General features: G+C 56.2%; 3 protein-coding genes across 3 annotated transcripts in view; 2 read left to right on the plus strand and 1 right to left on the minus strand.

Moving 5' to 3' along the window:
* Nucleotides 1–87: 87 nt before the first annotated feature.
* Nucleotides 88–11,365, plus strand: PTSG_07192 (uncharacterized protein; the record flags this gene model as incomplete). The annotated part of the gene is made up of 16 exons (XM_004992555.1): nt 88–382; nt 691–727; nt 874–1,010; nt 1,175–1,291; nt 1,544–1,609; nt 1,881–2,009; nt 2,365–2,490; nt 2,765–2,850; nt 3,198–3,323; nt 3,582–3,903; nt 4,206–4,253; nt 4,504–4,581; nt 4,972–8,416; nt 8,698–8,947; nt 9,132–10,656; nt 11,139–11,365. 16 exons carry the CDS (start codon nt 88–90, stop codon nt 11,363–11,365), a joined length of 7,014 nt encoding a protein of 2,337 aa, XP_004992612.1.
* A 686-nt stretch (nt 11,366–12,051) lies between these two features.
* On the plus strand, nt 12,052–16,110 carry PTSG_12547 (uncharacterized protein; the record flags this gene model as incomplete). The annotated part of the gene is made up of 2 exons (XM_004992556.1): nt 12,052–12,069; nt 12,136–16,110. 2 exons carry the CDS (start codon nt 12,052–12,054, stop codon nt 16,108–16,110), a joined length of 3,993 nt encoding a protein of 1,330 aa, XP_004992613.1.
* A 700-nt stretch (nt 16,111–16,810) lies between these two features.
* Nucleotides 16,811–18,579, minus strand: part of PTSG_07193 (uncharacterized protein) — a gene marked incomplete at both ends in the record, with an annotated part of 2,682 nt that continues 913 nt past the window's right edge. The window contains 5 exons of the mRNA XM_004992557.1: nt 16,811–17,017; nt 17,321–17,392; nt 17,633–17,734; nt 17,906–18,004; nt 18,298–18,408. Coding sequence (XP_004992614.1) covers nt 16,811–17,017; nt 17,321–17,392; nt 17,633–17,734; nt 17,906–18,004; nt 18,298–18,408 — 591 coding nt within the window. The remainder of the gene's footprint in view (nt 17,018–17,320; nt 17,393–17,632; nt 17,735–17,905; nt 18,005–18,297; nt 18,409–18,579) is intronic.

Genomic DNA, 18,579 nt, shown 5'->3' on the forward strand with positions numbered 1-18,579 from the left:
CTCCTTTCTTCTCTTCCCCTCGTAAGAACTCGTGAAAGTGCGAACACACACCTGCGCAAGCACCCGCAGACTACGAAGGCAATTGTCATGCCTTCCGTGCCCCGACCACAGCGGGTGCTGCTGCTCGCAACTGGGTTGGCCCTCGCACAAGTTTGCGTCTCACACGCGTGGTACAACAACTTTGATGCATCGCTCGACATGTCTTGCTCGAGTGGTGGGATGTCGCGCATCCAATCATACCACTCAAACCACAACGAAGATCGGCGTTGGACACGCTCTTGCGTGACATACGGCATTTCAAGCTACGGATCCACTACGTTCTCCTCCAACTATGTCAACAACTTTGATGCGGACGTCAACTTCGAGTGTGACACCAACTACTGTACGTCCTTCTTGCGTGTGTGTTGTGTGTGCGTGTGTTGCGTGTGTTGATGTATGTGTGTTGTGGGTGTCGATGTGTGTTTGTGGGTGTGCTTACAGTCGTGCCGTCAACATGTGTGTAGTCTACACGAAAGTGAGATCGACATTTCACCCGGGGGAAAACCAACGCAGCGGCTCGCCACATCGACGGATCGATTTCCCAAACTCACCACTGACACCACTGTCGTATCTCTGCCATCCATCACAACCACCATGACGCCTCAAATCATCAAACAAATCTGTTCCATGATGTGCCGTGCTTCCGTGTAGATCTGTATCGAATGGCCAGCTACCACAGCAACCACAAGTAAGACCAGCAGCACAGTTAGATTTGTTCACGTGGTTTGCGTGTGTGCCCTGCACACACCAAGCACTCCTTGCACATCCCCGTCTTCCTGCCGCCTGTGACTTGAGTTGATGACCATTGCGTGCGCTGCTGTGTGCCATTGTTAGCGAGGACCGACGCTGGAAGTTTGGATGCCGCCGAATCAGCGGAGCAACGCTGACGTCTTGCTCGTTGTCGACAAGCTACGACAACAACTATGACGATGCCGTCGACATTCAAGTCAGCTCGCGCAGAGCCATCACAGGTGGACATGTGCATCCCTGTTTCGATGAACATGCTTTGCTCTTCAGCGCACTGCTCCATTCAATTCTTCAAACGCTTGCTGCCAGGTACCATGCCATGTCTACTGCAATCATGTTCTCAGGATGTTGTCTGGTTTCATACCCTGTGCTTGCTTCTTTATCACAGGCCTGTCCTCCGTTCACAGCAACCACAACGAGGACCGGCGGTGGCGTGTCAGGACCTGCGAGATTGACTGTACGGAGAGCAGTGGCTATGTCAACGACGGCACCTACGGTTGTCGACGTAAGCCAGCAAAGCGCAATCATGTGCATGTGCATGTGCGTGTTGTGTGTGTGTGTGTGTGTGAGTGCACGCGTGTGTGCGTATGCGCAAAGCGTTAGGCGTACAGTCGGTGTGACTTGAACGACAACCTCTGCTGTTATGCACGGCTATGTTGTCAGTGCCTTACTCGACGTCAAACCTGCTCCGTGCACATGACGTGTGCGAGATAACGTCCACCTTCTGCGTTACATCTTTGCTTTGCTTGCTACGTAGGTGTGACCTGCGGCTCTCTGACACTTGCGCACGGCCAACTGGAAGGCGACTGCGGTGGCACCTTTGGTTCGTTCACAAACACCACGTGGCATTGCCGTGTTTACAAGAGGGGCAAGCACCTAATCTGACGGTCACATCGTAGATCACCTTGAACACCTTGTGGCACACATACAACGGCACATGTCGTGTACACGACACTTGCACATGCAGATGAGTAACAACACATGCGCGAACACACCTGAATGCACACACGCACACACATCCATGCACGCACTCGCACTCGCATGTTTGTGTTCATACTCCCGCACGTCACCATATGATTGCTTTCAAACCACAGGAAATCAGTGCAGCTTCAAGTCGTGTGATGAAGGTTATCAGGTGTCTGCATCGGGCACTAAGGACGCGCGCGAGTGTCGCGTTGTCAACGGCCAGGGCGTCTGGAGTGGATCCGCGCCAACCTGTGAAGGTGCGTGCTTGTGCTCGATCTTGTGCATGGGTGTGGTGGAGTAGTGCTTTTGTGCCTGCATTTGTTCGGTGCGTGCACGTGTGTCAACGAGGCTTGTGCAAAGTCTCCCCCAGCATGCATCTCCGGCCCCCGTGTGGCGTCCGGCCTTGTACACGCACACTCACTCCCTCACACACACACACACACACACACACACACACACACACACACACACACACACACACACACACACACGCACACACACACACACACGCACACACACACACACACATACTCACTCACTCCCTCCGCCCTATCTGAACTTCACGCCGACACAACGACACTCGTGTTTCATGCTGACAAATGCTCATTGCAGATGTGAATGAATGCTCCAGTGGACAGCATGACTGCGTTGCTCCTGCAGTTTGTGTCAACGACGCCGGTGGCTATCGCTGCAACTGCCCTTACGGCCCTCTCACCTCAAATGGCCGAGGGTGCGACTGTACGTAGCTCAGCATAGCGATGTCGCAGAAATGCAAGTGCATTGCATGGATGATGTGCACCTGCATGTGGTTGCAAACAGACGTGCCAATGGTTGATTGGAATTGCACTGTGCGTAGCCGTAGAAATGAATGAATACCTGGATGTTGTCAGTTGTGTGAGCGTTTGCTATCGGCGTTGAGGGAGACTTGCACAAGTGGCTATCCCCGTTCCTGATCCACATCCCCAATCTGATCTCTTCTCTACAATGTGGACGTGCTTTCCTACCACTTCAGTGCAAGGACCTCGCGCGACGTTTGATATTGGAACGCACTCAATCGCCATGAGCATTCAAAACGCAGATGACTTCCCGGAATACGAGGTGTGTGTGTGTGTGTGTGGATATCTTCGTGTTCATGGCGAGTGCGTGCAGGATGCAATGATGCCCACGTATGCATGTGTCCCAGAGAGACAGAGAGCGGGAGAGCGAGGGGGAGAGAGAGTGTGTGTGTGTGTGTGTGAGTGAGTGAGTGAGTGAATGTGTGTGCGTGTGTGTGCGTGTGCGTATTTTATGACCACAATTCGAAAGAACACCAGATACACACCAGTGCAAACCATGTTGCGCAAGCCTGCCTGCCTGTCTGTCAACTACCGCGGTGCAGTGCACACTCTCATAGCTTGCCTTTACCTTGCACACACACACACACAACGCACTTGTCGAGTCCACAGATTACCGTGGCGGAGTGGGCCTTGGATCTCTCGCAGACCACCACCCTCCCAGACTACCCCGTTGTTGAAGAGCGTGTTCTTTCCAGCTTCACAGCCACAGGACTTCAGCCCGGTCGACGCTTTGAGGTGCACGCAACACAAGGCACTTAGACACTCACTCAAGCACCCCTTCCAAATGAGAAGAAGAGAATCACGCGCACAAATGCATGCACAACACCACGCACACGCACAACACAACACAACACACACTGTGCCTTTGTTTTCGACTGCCACGCTGTCTGTGCGCCATTACACCAACGAAGATGTCCCATAGGGAACGAAGCTGCAACTCACACAAAGCAACCGCATCTACGCTGTCGCTTGGCTGTCGCTGGATCTTGCCAGGTCATCATCACGCCAGTGGACGACAATGGCGTGCGGACGACCGATCTTCAGATGGTTGCGGGCACGAGCGAGGGCAGCATCCAGACATCCTGCGGATGTCGCGCGAGCGAGCCCTCGGGGCCGCCCTCTGACTTTGAACTCCGCCAGCACCGCGGACTTGTCTTCTTCTCGTGGACAGACCAGAGCTACTGCGAGTCCGGCTTCAACTTCTTCCGTGATGGCGTCAGCATGGCCTCCTCGTACGATATTACCTCTGCGGAAGAGTGTGGTGCGCGCCACGACCCCCAATTGATCTACGACAACCTCGCACTCACCAAAGACGGTTCGTCGTCAGTGTGGCAAGGAATGGAGTAGACTGGGTTTGCGTGGATGCATGACAATGTATGTAGGGTGTGAGAGACGAAGGGTATGTATGTGTATATGCGGGAGTGAGTGGGAAATGAAGAGTGTGTCCTTGTGCCCGTGAGAGGGGCATAAACCACGTGTTGCTTGCGCAACTCATGGTTCTGTGTATCGTTGTTGAAGCTCATCAAGCCCAATTTTATGTGTACACACCTCCTGTGCGTGATTGCCGTACCAATAGCTCACGCATTGCACATACACACTCGTCCGTGCACGTTTCAGACATTTACAAGCCCCTTGATGATGGCACAAACTACAAGCTGCCAGAAGGTGTGTGCAAGTGTTGATGTGCGTGTGTATGCATGCGTATATGCGTGCAGGCCCGCCTGTACTTGCATGGGTGTGTGCGTGCGCGTCTGTGCCTGTGCACCTGTGTTTGAATGCCAGTGGTCTGATTTACGCTGTTCTTGTGGTGCGCTTGTTACTGTGTCGGTGGACTTGCATACCTGTTCACCCGTCAGTGGTAAACTCAACATACATTCTCTGTACCACCCTTGGCTCCCGCATGGTGTAATTGTAGGCATTTTTCCGCTGCGCGTTCACACCGCAAAGAGCGGGAGCGATGAGCGGTTTGCGTATCCCTCCGAACTTGCAGTTGGTGCGTGCATTGAGGCGTTGTTGCTGTTGTTGTTGTTGTTCTTCTTCTTCTTGTTCTTGTTCTTCTTCTTGTTCTTCTTGTTCTTCTTGTTCTTGTTCTTCTTCTTCTTCTTCTTCTTCTTCTTCTTCTTCTTCTTCTTCTTCTTCTTCTTCTTCTTCTTCTTGTTCTTCTTCTTCTTCTTGTTCTTCTTCTTCTTCTTCTTCTTCTTCTTGTTCTTGTTCTTGTTCTTGTTCTTCTTCTTCTTCTTCTTCTTCTTCTTCTTCTTCTTCTTCCGCCTGCGCTTCGCGCACTCGACTTGAATCATCCCGTCATCGCGCCATTTTACTAACACAACTCTTTCGCCTCACAACCCGTCTTGCACTCTGCTTGAACCCACACAATAAACAACAGGAGAGCACTTTACGTCGACGTCGACGTCTTCATCGTCGTCGACCTCGTCGTCCACGTCCACATCTACGTCGTCCTCCGTGACAACAACAACCTCAACCACCACCACGCCCACGCAGATGCCCAGTACTGTGCACGAGCATGAACTTGACGACGACTTTACGACCACAACCACGACGCCAATTGTCACAACCACAACCACGGTGGCGGAGGTGGAGAACGCCATCGCAGCTAACGCACCTGGTGTAACAGTGCGCGAGGAGCGCGTGTACCCGACCGGCACCCAGACGGCCGTTGCAGGCAAGCAGGAGTGCCTTGACCTCTGCGAGGAGCGCTCGGATTGGTGCATTGCCTTTGTCGTACAAAAGGCAAACAACGGGCAGTTGTGGTGCCACCAGCTGCGCGTGCTGCGCACCACGCACCTCGCGGATGACGACATGTGGGCAGACTCGTACGAAATGGTTCAAGTGGAAAACAGCGGCGTCGCAGGCTCATACCTGCTTGCCACGGGTACGGATGCGTGTGAGGCCCTTTGTTCCGCATCGTCCACCTGTGCAATGGTCCTGGCCGGCAGCGGTTTCTGTGCCCTGTCCGAGGGCATGGAGACTACCGCGACCCGCCCAACCACGTACCACAACAGCCTCGTCATCACATCCCAGAAGAAGCGCTACGTGGGCTCCGCACCCGGCAGCTACAGCAAGTATTGTGTCAGTGCCACGAATGCCGTTGACTACGAGACCAGCGGATACAGCTCAGCCCCCACGTGCACCGACCTGCAAATCGCGTGGGAGACGGTGGTGCGTGGCCAGATCACAATTGACTCGGACGAGATCCACCTCCCGGTCAAAGGCGTGCGCGTGGACGCGGCCATTGGCGACGTGTTCTCCACCACGCACTTCACAGATGAGGATGGCTTCTTTGAGATCCACGTCTATTCCACGGAGCTGTTCAAGCTGCGCGAGACCATGACGCTCAGCTTCTCCAAGACGTCTGGCGACATTGCACACACGTTTTCCTGCGGTGGCATCGCCTGCACAGAGCAGCACATCATCGTGGAGCACCTTCGGTTCGACCAGGAGGTCGCCGTCCGCGACACCACCTCCGTCCCGTTCTCTGGCCGCGTCACCATCAAGGGCACAGAACACCAAGGCTACTTCAACGGCTGCCCGCTGCGCGACGTAGAAGTCTGCCTGTATGACCGGCTGCACGGCAGCCGCACCCTTGGATGCACAATCACTGATGCCCAGGGCTACTACACGGCCGTCGCCGTGCTGGGCTCCTCTGTTGGTGTGCGCATCACCTTTGGCAACTCATCCCATTCGTTTGCGCGCGCAGACTACAGCCCGAATGCACCAAACGCGCCATCAGGCTTCTTCATCGCCACGAGCGCCTCCACGGGCCTTGAGACGCGCGAGGGCTTCTACGACATTGTCGATGACAAGATGTGGGAGAGCATCGACTTTCAAGATGTGACCACCGACGTGGTCACAGTTGACGTCGCAGGCGGGCTGTGCAACCGCACGCTGGGTCGCAGCATCCTGGAGTTCCGCTACGACAGCTGTCCCACGTGGGTGCGCACGGAGCAGACGTCTGAGCGCCTCTCCAAGTGGACGCTCCCGGCGCACATTATGACGGTGCGGTTCCAGCGGCTCGTCCGCGACGGTAACGTGCGGGAGGAGATGACGCGCTACTTCTCCGCCACGCTGGGCACGGCGCGGTCACAGCACGCCGACCTGCGCAACCCGCAGGACAAAAGCGAGGAGAAGAAGATGGTGCGCTTCGAGTACCACCCGCCCCCCACGCTCACGGTCGCGTTCGTCCCTGTCCTGCCGCACTCGTGCAACTACGCCGACGGCACGCCGTACACCGTGATGCAGCAGCGCACGCAGACGGTGGCCACCATCACCGTGATTGAGGACTTCGGTGCCGGCGTGGAGACGTGCGACATCGTGCCGGGCGCGCTGGAGATTGAGAACCAGCTCGGCGAATCCCCTGTCCGCGCCAAGCAGATTACTGGCATCTCAAAGTCTCAGCGCGACCTTCTCACCGCCTGCTATGACACATGCAGCAGGGAAGTGCAGCACGAGCAGCGCGTGAATGGCGAGAACGTGGAGCAGTTCAACGCCCATGTCGCGCTAACGCTGCTCACCGGCGGCCCAGAGCTCAACGCAGAGGCCGTCGATCCCGACCACCCGCACACCAAGCTGTTCCGCGTCACCATGCACAACCTGCCACACGACCCCGTGACCGTCTACGAGAAGGTGGTCGTCGTGGGACAACAGGCGCGTGGTGCATCTGCGTCAATTCCCTTTCCCCGCTACAAGCCGCTTCTGGTCGTGCAGGATCCACCCGGTGGGTTGTCCTCAGCCACGTACTCCAACACGTATGCCAACTACAAGATCTCAAGCAGCAGCTATGAGTCATATGGGGGATTCCAGGTTGCGGCGGAGCTCACGCCGTTCCGCGCGGACGCTGAGCTCGACCTGTGTGTTGGCCTTGGGGCCGCCAACTGCATCAACCTCGTCAAGACCAAGACAGCGCCGGTCACCATTCAAGCCGACAACACCAACCTGTGGGGTGGCAAAGACGCTGACGATAACCGCGACACGGAGCAGGTGTGGTCGTTCAGCATCGACGTGGCCACGTCTGACGAGCCCATGCTTGCTGGGGAGCAGTCCGACATGTTCCTCGTGCCCTCGCTCAACGTCCTCTTCCTGGACACGGACGTCGTCGACTTTGACGCCAGCACATGCGAAGTCACCAAATCGCTCAAGACGACCTGGTCCCTGGAAGCGGAGGAGAACAAGGAAGTTATGACCTGGCTCTCTGTCTTTGAAATTGAGAACAAGGAGATCCCAGACTTGAAGCAGCGCCTGAGCGCAACGCAGACCGAGCTTGCCACAGAGGAGGACGATGAGCTGCGCACTGAGCTGCAGGCAAAGGAGGCGGAGCTGCGCAACGCCCTCGACGCTTGGAACACCACGCTCCACCGCAACAGGGAAGTGCGCAAGAGCGCCGGCGAAGGCTCGCTGAAGAAAGTACAGTCACTGTGGACCGTTGGCGACAGCCTCCAGCATGCGAACACGGGGCACATTGAGGATGGAATGAATAAGGGCGTTGCATTTGCTCCGCATGATCTGATTGAGAAGGCCAAGAACACGGACGGCACCGACACGACCGAGGAGGACTACGAGAAGCTGCGTGCAATCAATGCCATCAAGTTTGCTGGTGGTGGGGCCACCTACAGCTTCGCCTATGATACCAGCTTGGACAAGTCTGTGACAGATGCTTCTACCCATAAGCACACACTCGAAGGTGGCATCACGTTCAACCACGAGTTCAGCTTCTCCGGCTTTGGTGCAGATTTTAGCCTTACCACGTTGGGCTTGGGCGAATGGGAACTCTCAGATGAAACCACAGAGGGCTACCAAAAGGAAACATCAATTAGGTGAGAGCACACCGTCCTCGCTTAAGACAGATGATAGCACAACTTTGTTGTTGTGCTCAGAGTCCATTTTCCAACCACCAACAGACACAGGGCCCATGCGCTCTTGTCCGCCGTCATATGTACACGCACACGCACATACACACGAGACATGTCACACGCTTACGCTTTCGTGCTGATGACACGCTCCTTGTACTAACCAACTTGCCGGGTTGCATTACTTACTGACACATCCACATGTGGCGTGGCTTTCCAATTGACACCCCTTCTCTACCACTGCGCAGCTTCACGCTTGGCGACGCTGATCCATTGGACATCTTCGACGTGGAAGTGTTTCTGCATCCGGATTTTGGCACCTTGGTGTTCCACACCACGTCAGGCCAGTCGTCGTGCCCGCATGAGGAAGGCACACTTGCCTTGGAGAACCCGGGCATCAGCATTCTCAAGCAACCAGCTGCACCGGTGTTGCCCAATGAACCAGCGGTGTTTGAGGTGCTCCTCAAGAACGACGGCCCCGGATACACAGACCTCAATGTGAGTCACACCGACCCTGGTTGTGCAATCCTGTGTTCCTTGTGCGTGTGCAAGTGGTCTGATTTGGGGTTTGCTTCATGCGATCAAGTGTGTTTGTCATCCTGTGCCACCCTGGCCTTGTATCATCAACCCTCACGCGCGCGCATGTGTGTGTGTGTGTGCTTGTGCTTCGTGTTGTCTGCAGCTCTTCAATCTGAACAGCGAAAACCAAGACGGCCTGACGATTTTGGTTGACGGCCGATCGCTCGCGAGCCCGATTGACTATGAGGGCTTCCCCGTCGGTGCACGACATGCCACGATCATGATCACGCGTGGGCCAAGCAAGTACAAGTACAACCCTGTGGCAGTGGGTTGGCGCTCCCTCTGCGAAGCAGACAGGCACCCCGACAACGGCTATCTCAACGACGAGGTGACAACCGTCGAGTACGTGTATCTGGAGGCCGAGTTCCTGCAGCCGTGCAGCCCCGTGCAGCTTGTTGGCGAGATTGGCGAGACGGGCAAGTTTGTCATCAACAAGGCTCTGGATGATCGCAGCAGCCGGCCGGGAGAGCTGCGCCTCGTGGCCTTCAACCCCGATTTCGCCACCCGCAAGTGGACGGAGGACGATCGGCTCGAGGGCGTCTATGTCGAGTACAAGCCAACCGCATCGCACGTCTGGCTGCAGGCGCGAGACAAGCAGGGCGAGGCCCTTGACATCAAGAACATGGAGAACGAGTTTGGCTACGTGACCATTTGGTGGGACGTGTCCGCCATCACCAACGGCGACTACGACCTGCGCATCCGCGCTCAGTGCACCGCTTCCATCAACGAGGTCCCTGATGGCATTGACGAGAACTTGTCCCTTGTGGCGTTGGGCGTGGTGGACCGTGAGGCGCCCGTGGTTCTCGGCTACCCTGAGCCGGCGGATGGGCAGTACCAGCCCGGCGATGACATGGCGGTGGAGTTCGACGAGCCCTTGCAGTGCACCAAACCCCACTTCTTCCGCGTGCTCATGACGGTGGACGGCCTTGATCGCGAGTTCAACAACGACAACATGGTGATTGTGTGCGAGAACCGCCGCATCACCATGTCCCTGCGTCGCGGGTTTGACTGGGACGACATCAGCGGACGCGCTGCGCGCCTGCAGTTGTCGACAGTGGAGGACCTGAACGGCAACGCCATCCAGCAGGATGTTGTGCACGAGTTTCAGTTCGCCACCGTGGAGTCAGCTGCCCTCGCAGCAGAGGTCAGCGGCATCGAGCTTGCTATGCCATTCCAGGATGCGTTCCTCAGCACACAAACCACCGAGTTTGCGGAGGCGGCCGCTCGGATTTCAGCCGATATTGCCGCTGCAACGGGAGTCGACAGCAGCCGCGTGCGTGTGCGATCCCTGACGCCGACGAATCCATATGACTTTTCTGCCGGGACGACCGTCAGCCTCTACCTGCTTCCGGAGGACGCAGCGACGCGTCGCCGACGTCGCCGCGATGGTGACACAATTCCGTCTCCAACACAGCTAGCAAACCTGCTTGTTGGCTCGGTTCTTCGCAATGCCACCTCTCTGGATCCGCAGAACGTCCTCTTCAATGTTTCCCGCAACGCGCAGGCTGAGGTGGCGGTTGTCACTGACAACAGCTCGCCCATCACGACGACCGTTCCTCCCACCGTCACAGTTGACACCGGTGCCAGTGGCACCGCAACGATGACGGAAGTCAACAACAAAGTGTCGTGTAAGTCATCGGTGGCACGCGTTTGTGTGTGCTGTGTTTGTTTGTGTGTGCTGTGTTTGTGTGTGTGTGTGTGTGAAATTGTGTGTGTGTGTGAAATTGTGTGTGTGTGTGTGTGAAATTGTGTGTGTGTGTGTGTGTGTGAAATTGTGTGCTTGTGTGTGTATATGTATGTATGTGTGTATGTATGTATGTATGTGTGTATGTATGTATGTATGTATGCATGTGTGTGGGGGGGCGGTGTGTGCAGCTGCGTGTTTGCTTCTGTGTTGTGTGTGTGTGTGTGTACGTGTGTGCAGCTGCGTGTCTGTGAAGGTGCAGGCGCGCGTTGGTGAAGCTGTGCGTGCGTGTGAGTGCATGTGTATTGATCGATTGCTCGGCTTCCTGTTTGTCTTGAAAGGACATCAAATGGTGATTGGATGGTGTACTGTGCCACTCACGTTTGCCTTTCCTCTCATGGATGCATGTGTAACCACAACACACAGATGCCATTCTGGTCTTCGTTCTGGTCGGCATCGGCCTTCAGCTACTCTTGCTGTTGCGGCCTTTGAAGTCGAAGAAGTACAAGGTGTCAACCGGTGCGCACTACCAGCAAGATGCGGGCAACGACATGGGCGCGCGGCCTTCTTTCGATTTGTCTGCGAGCACTCAACAGACTCAACGGCCAAGTGTGTTCTTTGAGGAACACATCCCCGCACTGTCGCAAGTGTAAAGGAGAGCCCTTTCTTCTCGTTGTTGTTGTTGTTGTTGTTGTTGTTGTTGTTGTTGTTGTTGTTGTTGTTGTTGTTGAGGTGGTCGTGGCGGTGCTTTCTTGCTGTGTGGTGGTCATGATTTCTTTCTTGTTCGTTGGTGGTGGTACCTTTCCTGCTGTTGATGACGGTCTCATGGTGAGTCGGCCGTGCATGCCCACTTGCCGTTCGTTGCACATGCCGTGAATGTCTTCTGTTTTCTTCTTGTTGTCGCGTCACCATCGTTTGCAATGTTGATTTCTCCTCGGACCACCCAGCTGCTTGGTGGCGTGAACGTGGCGAATACAACAATTCCATCCAACCGCGCTCCTCAGTAGTTGTTCTTGTTGTCTCTTCAGCGGAGCACGTCTCGTGAAACGAGTGAGCAGCTACTCGTCATGTCAGCACTGTGAGCGGCAAAGAACAGAGAGACAGACCAAGCAAAGGAACAACGTGTAGAGAGGGCTTGGGCTTGAGGCAGCCCCAGGCTTTGGAGAGAATGCAGAAGCAGTTGCTGCTCTGAGTGTGATCGAGCAATCGTTCACATTGCTCACACAAACAAACACACCCCTCCTCTCATTGGAGTGGCAAAAGTTCTGTTGACTGCACACGAAGAACCCGCGTCAAGAATTACAACAATTGGTTTCCATCCACCGCATAGAATTCTGAAATGAAACTTGGGAGGTTGGTGTTGAACATACTGTTGGAACAAAAGAGAAAAGAAGGCTGTGTCACATGAGATGTGACCCAACAGTATGCCGAAGAGGGCTCAGGCTACCCCCTTCTCCTCTTCACCAACGGAGAAGCAGACGTCAACGCCGGCCAAGGATGGGCCCGGCTCAAGGACCACTACGCTTCGCAGGACCGCCTCCGCATCGCAGAGCTCAAGGAGGCGCAGCTTCACGTCCCCTGCGGCAACCTCGCCCGCTTCTTCGAGCGACACATGGAGCTGCAGCAGCAGTTGCAAGACGCAGGCGTGCGCCAGGACAACGAGGACCTCTTCACCATCGTCTGGAAGCAGCTGCCACGCTGGACAGCCCCGCTCACGCTTCCCTACTTTGCCAGTGGCCGCTTTCCCTCCCTCCTCGAGCTCAGCATCAGGCTGCAGCAGCTGGAGCAGCAGATGCGTGGTTCACGCACACAGCCGCAGGCAGGCGGCTTCATGGCAAGCGCACCGCCACGCAGAGGTGGAAGACGCGGCTTCTCCAACAACAGCAACAACCACGGACGCCAGGGACGCAACAATGGCAACAGCAACGGCAACAGCAACGGCAAAGGGCGCCGCTTCCGTGGCAACTGTCACTACTGTGGCAAGTATGGACACCGTGCAGCAGAGTGTCGCAAGAAGCAACGCGACAACGGAGCAACAGGCTTCACTGCACAGACACAGCATCAACATGATCAAGGCGCAGCAACCTTCGTCGCTGCCACAGCTACTACACCCACGCAGCTGCATGACCCACTCACGTGGCTTGCAGACACGGGTGCTTCACACCACCTCACCTTCGTCAAGGACGCCTTCGTGGAGCTGACACCGCACCTGCAACAGCACCATCCACGCCACATCACTGCGTTTGGCGGCACACGTGTGCCTGTGCGCGGTGTTGGCTCTGTGCTGTTGCATGCACGCACGACGAGCGGAGCTACGATGCAGATTGTGCTACAGGAGTGCCTCTACGTGCCCGAGGGCCAGGCCAACCTCATCGCCCTCGGTCGTCTGACCAGGGACAGCAGCGGCAGGCCAACGGGCCACTCGCAGCGTGATGGCGCTGATGGGCACTACGTGCGCTTCAGCCACGGAGCCGAGGTCAAGCTGAAGGAGCGCAACAGCCTCCGGTGCTGGCCCATTGTTGCTGTTGGTCCATCCACGGCACACGGACTCACCGCTGATGCCTGCAAGCAACCACAGCAACCCACAGCAGCTCCTGCAGCCCAGAGCAAGGCACACACACCATCGATGCATGAGGTGCTTGGCCACCGCAACGACAACGACGTGCAGCAGTACTGCAAGCTGATGGGCATCGACGATCGCAACGCCATCAGCAGCAAGCAGTGTACAACGTGCGCAGTGACCAAGAGCACTCGTCACAGCGTCAGCAAGCACGCGGAGCGCACACAGGTGCCCGGCGAGCGCATCCACGCCGACATCGTCGACTGGACCGCGGACTCACCCACGGGCAAGCGCTGCAGCCTCGTCATCGTCGATGAGGGCAGTAAGCTCTTACATGCAGTCCACCTCAACGCCAAGAAGGACGCAGTTGCCGCGTTCCAGTCTTTCCTGCGCGAGACCAAGCTCCCCATCTCGCCCACAACAACAGCACTCCAGACGGATTCCGATGCCATCTTCCTCGGAGCTGACTTCCAGGCCATCGTCAAGAAGCACCTGAAGCAGCACCAGCAGTCCCCGCCGTACACCCAGGCGCAGAACGGCATCGTCGAGCGACAGGTGCGCACCCTCTCCGACATGGTGCGAGCCATGATCACGGGTGCAGGCCTTGACGCATCGTACTGGAGTCTCGCCTGCAACCACGCCCTGCACATCCTCAACAACATGCCTCGCCCTTCCCTCCACGGCAAGACACCGCTGCAGATTGTCACGGGCTCGCTGCCCAAGCACGTGCCGCAGCTGCACGTCTTCGGGCAGCCGGCCGTCGTCCACATCAGCACACAGCGCGGTCGCCTGCAGCCCAAGGGTCGTCGAGGCATCTACGTCGGCTACAACAGCAGCAGCAACAGCCACCTCGTCTACTTTGAAGACACAAACACCGTTGTGTCCTCCATCCACGTCCGCTTCCTTCCCTTCTCCAAGGCCGCTGATGTCGTGGATGAGGGGGAGGAGCAAGTGCAGACATCCACGACATCGTCCATGCTCCAGCTTCCCAGTGCACGTGACAGCAGCAACAGCACCACTGACGGCGAGCCACCAACGGTTCACATCGACGAGGAGCAGGACGATGATGTCGAGACAGACTTCCTGCTCACGGACTTTGACGCCAACAGCAGCAGCGACACCAAGGACGCCAACTACGATCCAGACACAACAGATGCAAGCGACACCGAGGCAGGCGCGTTCACAGCAAGCAGCAGTGGCGACACCAGCCTCACGGAGCCTGCAAGCATCAAGCAGGCACTCAAGAGCCAGCAACGCAAGCAGTGGACTCAGGCATGCTTGGAGGAGATCGGAGCGATGGAGCGCAACGGCGTCATCAAGCTCATCCCACGCAGCGCAGTGCCACGGCAGCACACGCCTCTCAAGTCGCGCTTCGTCTTCAAGGTGAAGCGTGATGCTGAGGGCGCGCCGACGCGCTTCAAGGCACGCTGGGTCGCCAAGGGCTTCAGCCAGCGACCGGGCATCGACTTCGACCAGACCTACGCCCCAACACCAGCAGCCAAGACCATCCTCACCGTGCTCGCCGTCTCCCTGCAACGACAGCACCAGCTGCACCAGCTCGACTTCAAGTCGGCTTACCTGCAGGCTGATCTCAAGGAGGAGCTGTACATGGAGCTGCCGCCGCACTTCACCGACATCGGCGACGGCGCTCAACGCTACGCGGGCAAGGTGTGCCGGCTGCTCAAGCCGCTCTACGGCCTCAAGCAAGCTGGCCGTGCATGGGCCAAGAAGCTGCATACCTTCCTCAAGACCAACGGATGGGCGCAGAGCCACGTCGACGCTTGCCTCTTCACCAAGCTCCACGACGACGGACAGCGCACATGGATCATCACGTACGTCGACGACCTCATCATCAGCGGCAGCAGCGAGCGCCACATCCGTGCCTGCAAGCAGCAGATCAAGGAGAGCTTCGAGGCAGAGGACCTGGGCCCGCTCACCTGGTACCTGGGTCTTCACCTGACGTCACCAGCTGACGGGGTGTTACACATTGCGCAGACACAGGCCATCAACGACATCGTCAACGACTACAACCTGGCAGCCGCAGCCAGCGTGTCCACGCCCATGCGTGTTGGCATCGACGCCTCCAGCATCAGCGAGCAGCCCGACCGACGCCTGCCTTTCCGCAACCTCGTCGGCTCGCTGTTGTACCTGGCCAACCGCACGAGACCAGACGTCAGCTTCGCGTGCGGGCTGCTCTGCCGTTACATGGACCGTTACACGACGGTCCACTGGCAGGCAGCCAAGCACGTCGTGCGGTACCTGAAGGCGACGAGCGAGCACGGCCTGCTCTTCAAGCGACGCAGCGGCACGCGCAAGGACCAGCCGCTGGACCTTGTGTGCTACAGCGATGCCAGCTTCGGCACAGACCAGCTGACGGGCCGCTCCACGACGGGCTTTACCTGCTACATCAACGGCTGTCTTGTGTCTTGGAGCAGCCGGCTGCAACCCACGGTTGCGCTGAGCACCGCCGAGGCCGAGTACATGGCCATCTCTGCTGCAGCGCAGGACGTCGTCTTCCTGCGGCAGCTGCTCATGGACCTCGACGAGCCCGAGGCTGGAGCCACCAAGATGCTGACAGATAACCAGGCGGCCATCGCCATCGGCAACGACCACGTCACCAAGCCGCGCACGAAGCACATCCGGGTACGCCACCACTTCGTGCGGGAGCTCATCGCCGACGGAACCATTGTGCTGCAGCACTGTCCCGGCACGCAGATGGTTGCCGACGCGCTGACCAAGGCACTGGACAAGCAGACCTTCGAGCAGCACCTTCCACGACTGGTGGGAACCTCGACGGCTGAGACGGAGCAGAGGAAGGCAGTTGAGGGGGAGTGTTGAGAGTCAGTGAGTTTCTGTTTTGTGTTGAGTCCTTCCTAATTTGCCTTCTCATGTCGTGGTTTTGTCTTGTTTGCCAACAACACCTGCTTTGTGGTTTTTCCGTTGGCAAACATTCCTTCCTCTCTGCTGGCATGCATGTGTGCCAACTGCCTCTCCTCTCCTCCTTCCCCTACACACGTGAGTTGTGTGCCATTGGTGTGTGTGCATGCTCGCCATGCTTGGCAAATGCTATGTGTGCGTGCCATGCAGTGTTGTAAAGTGTTGTCTGTTGTGTATGCTTGCCTGCAAGCATTCATGCCATGCCTAGCATTGCTCTGCGCGCATGTATGCATGCTGCTCATTGTTTAGATTGCTTGTGTTCGTGCACACTCTAGCGTTGTTGACTGTGTGTGCACTTGTCTTGTGGTTGTTTGAGCGTGCTGCCCGAGTTGATTTGGCAGCCGCTTGTTGTGCTTGTTCATTCTCCTTGTGTTCTTGTTTGTTGCGTTTGTCTACAGTAAACACACACACACACACCTGTCGTGTCTCAACAAACAACAACAACAACAACAACAACAACAACAACAACAACAACAACAACAACAACAACAACAACAACAACAACAACAACAACAACAACAACAACAACAGCCCAGACAGGCAGGCAGGCAGAACAAGTCATATTGGCGACGGCAGCCAATCAGTGCAACGCATCATGGCATCAGTATCGCCCATTGCGCTTGTTTTGTTTGCGGCTTCCTGTCTTGCGACCCTTCTTTGGCTTGGATGATGCTGGCTCCTGCGCAGCGCGAGTGAGAGGTTGACTCAGGACTTGATCAGCAGACTTTGGGGGCTCCTTGTTGGCTTCCTTGAGTGCTTCTTGAGCAGCCTTAGCTTCCATTTCACGACGTTGCTGGGCTTGAGCAGCCTGTACGGTTGAGTGCGAGAAGAACCGAGCACACAAAGAGCGAGATTGAGGCTTTATGTGCATGTAGGGCGAAAGGACGACGTTGCATGCCAGCGCGTTGCTGTGTTCTTTCTGTGTGTCTGTCTGCTCATGTGCGTGCGCCCCGTGCACTCAGCCACACACACACACACACACACACACACACACACACACGCTCTCTCTCTCTCTCTCTCTCTCTCTCTCTCTCTCTCTCTCTCTCTCTCTCTCTCTCTCTCTCTCTCTCTCTCTTTCTGCGGTTGTAACGTCCCAATCTCAAACCCCAACCTTAAACGAGGACTGCAGCTCCTCCCAGAACCCTTTGCCGCTTTGTTGCTTTGGAGGGTCAGGGTGCTTCACCTACTCGTGGTGCAAAACAAACGAGGACACACGCGTCAATGCGAGAGTGATGGGCGGAAAAGCATCCAGCACACACACACATACATACATACATACATACATACATACATACATACATACATACATACATACATACATACACACATACATACATACATACATACATACATACATACATACATACATACATACATACATACATACATACATACATACATACATACATACATACACACATACCATGTCTGGAATCTTGAAGAGGCGCTTGACTGGTGGGGTGTTCAAGACGGCAACTTGTCCCAGCGTGAAAATGTTTGACGTAATCCAGTAAGCGTGGATTCCCTGTCTCACAGTTACAGGACCACACAGTGGGGGGGGGGGCACGGAGGCAGTAAGCAAGCACAGCCATTGTCGGTCATCAAGCTGTGCTGTGCCAATGAGTGCACAATGGTGCAGCATGCAGAGGGCCAAGTTGGCCAAGTGGTACAGGGCTGTGGCAAGCCATTAACAAACCATTGGCAGAGTCGCTGTGACGGCGCCTGTAACGAGGGCGAGGCCCCGGAATACTTTCTTCATGGTGGGGCTCATGGCCGTGCCCATTCTGGAGCTCAACTGCATGCAGTGCAACGACAGCGGTCGCAATGGTCAGTTGTGACACGCGCAGCAACAACCAACAAAAAAAAAAAAAACCGAAGAAGAAAAGAAAGGTGGCGCAAGGACCAGAAACGAGCACAGAAACCTAAGGTGACGACCAAATACACTCACACATGCGCTCATGACAAAATTTACACGCGCACACATACACACATACACACACACACGCACACACGCACACACACACACACACACTCACACGCACACACATACACACACGTATCAGTGTGACTGAATGCATGTCTCCTCACCTCAAACGACAACAGCATCGTCGTTGCAGTCACAACCGGCAGGACATACGTGGGGTCTGCGGCCGTCAAATCAGTGAAGAAGCTGTATCCGCCAGTCTTGATGCTGGCAACCTTCATCCACCGTCACGCAAGGGGGTTGTGGCACACAGAGTTAACAGTGGTGTGTTCATGAAGCGTGGTGCAACAAGTATCAGCATGCAGAAAACCGGCATGCAGAGTGCCTCGTGCATCCATGCACGATCGCATCCAAGGAACAAAACACAGCACAGCACATGCACATGT

The sequence above is a fragment of the Salpingoeca rosetta genome, assembly GCF_000188695.1.
Source record: "Salpingoeca rosetta unplaced genomic scaffold supercont1.16, whole genome shotgun sequence".
Taxonomy (NCBI): Eukaryota; class Choanoflagellata; order Craspedida; family Salpingoecidae; genus Salpingoeca; species Salpingoeca rosetta.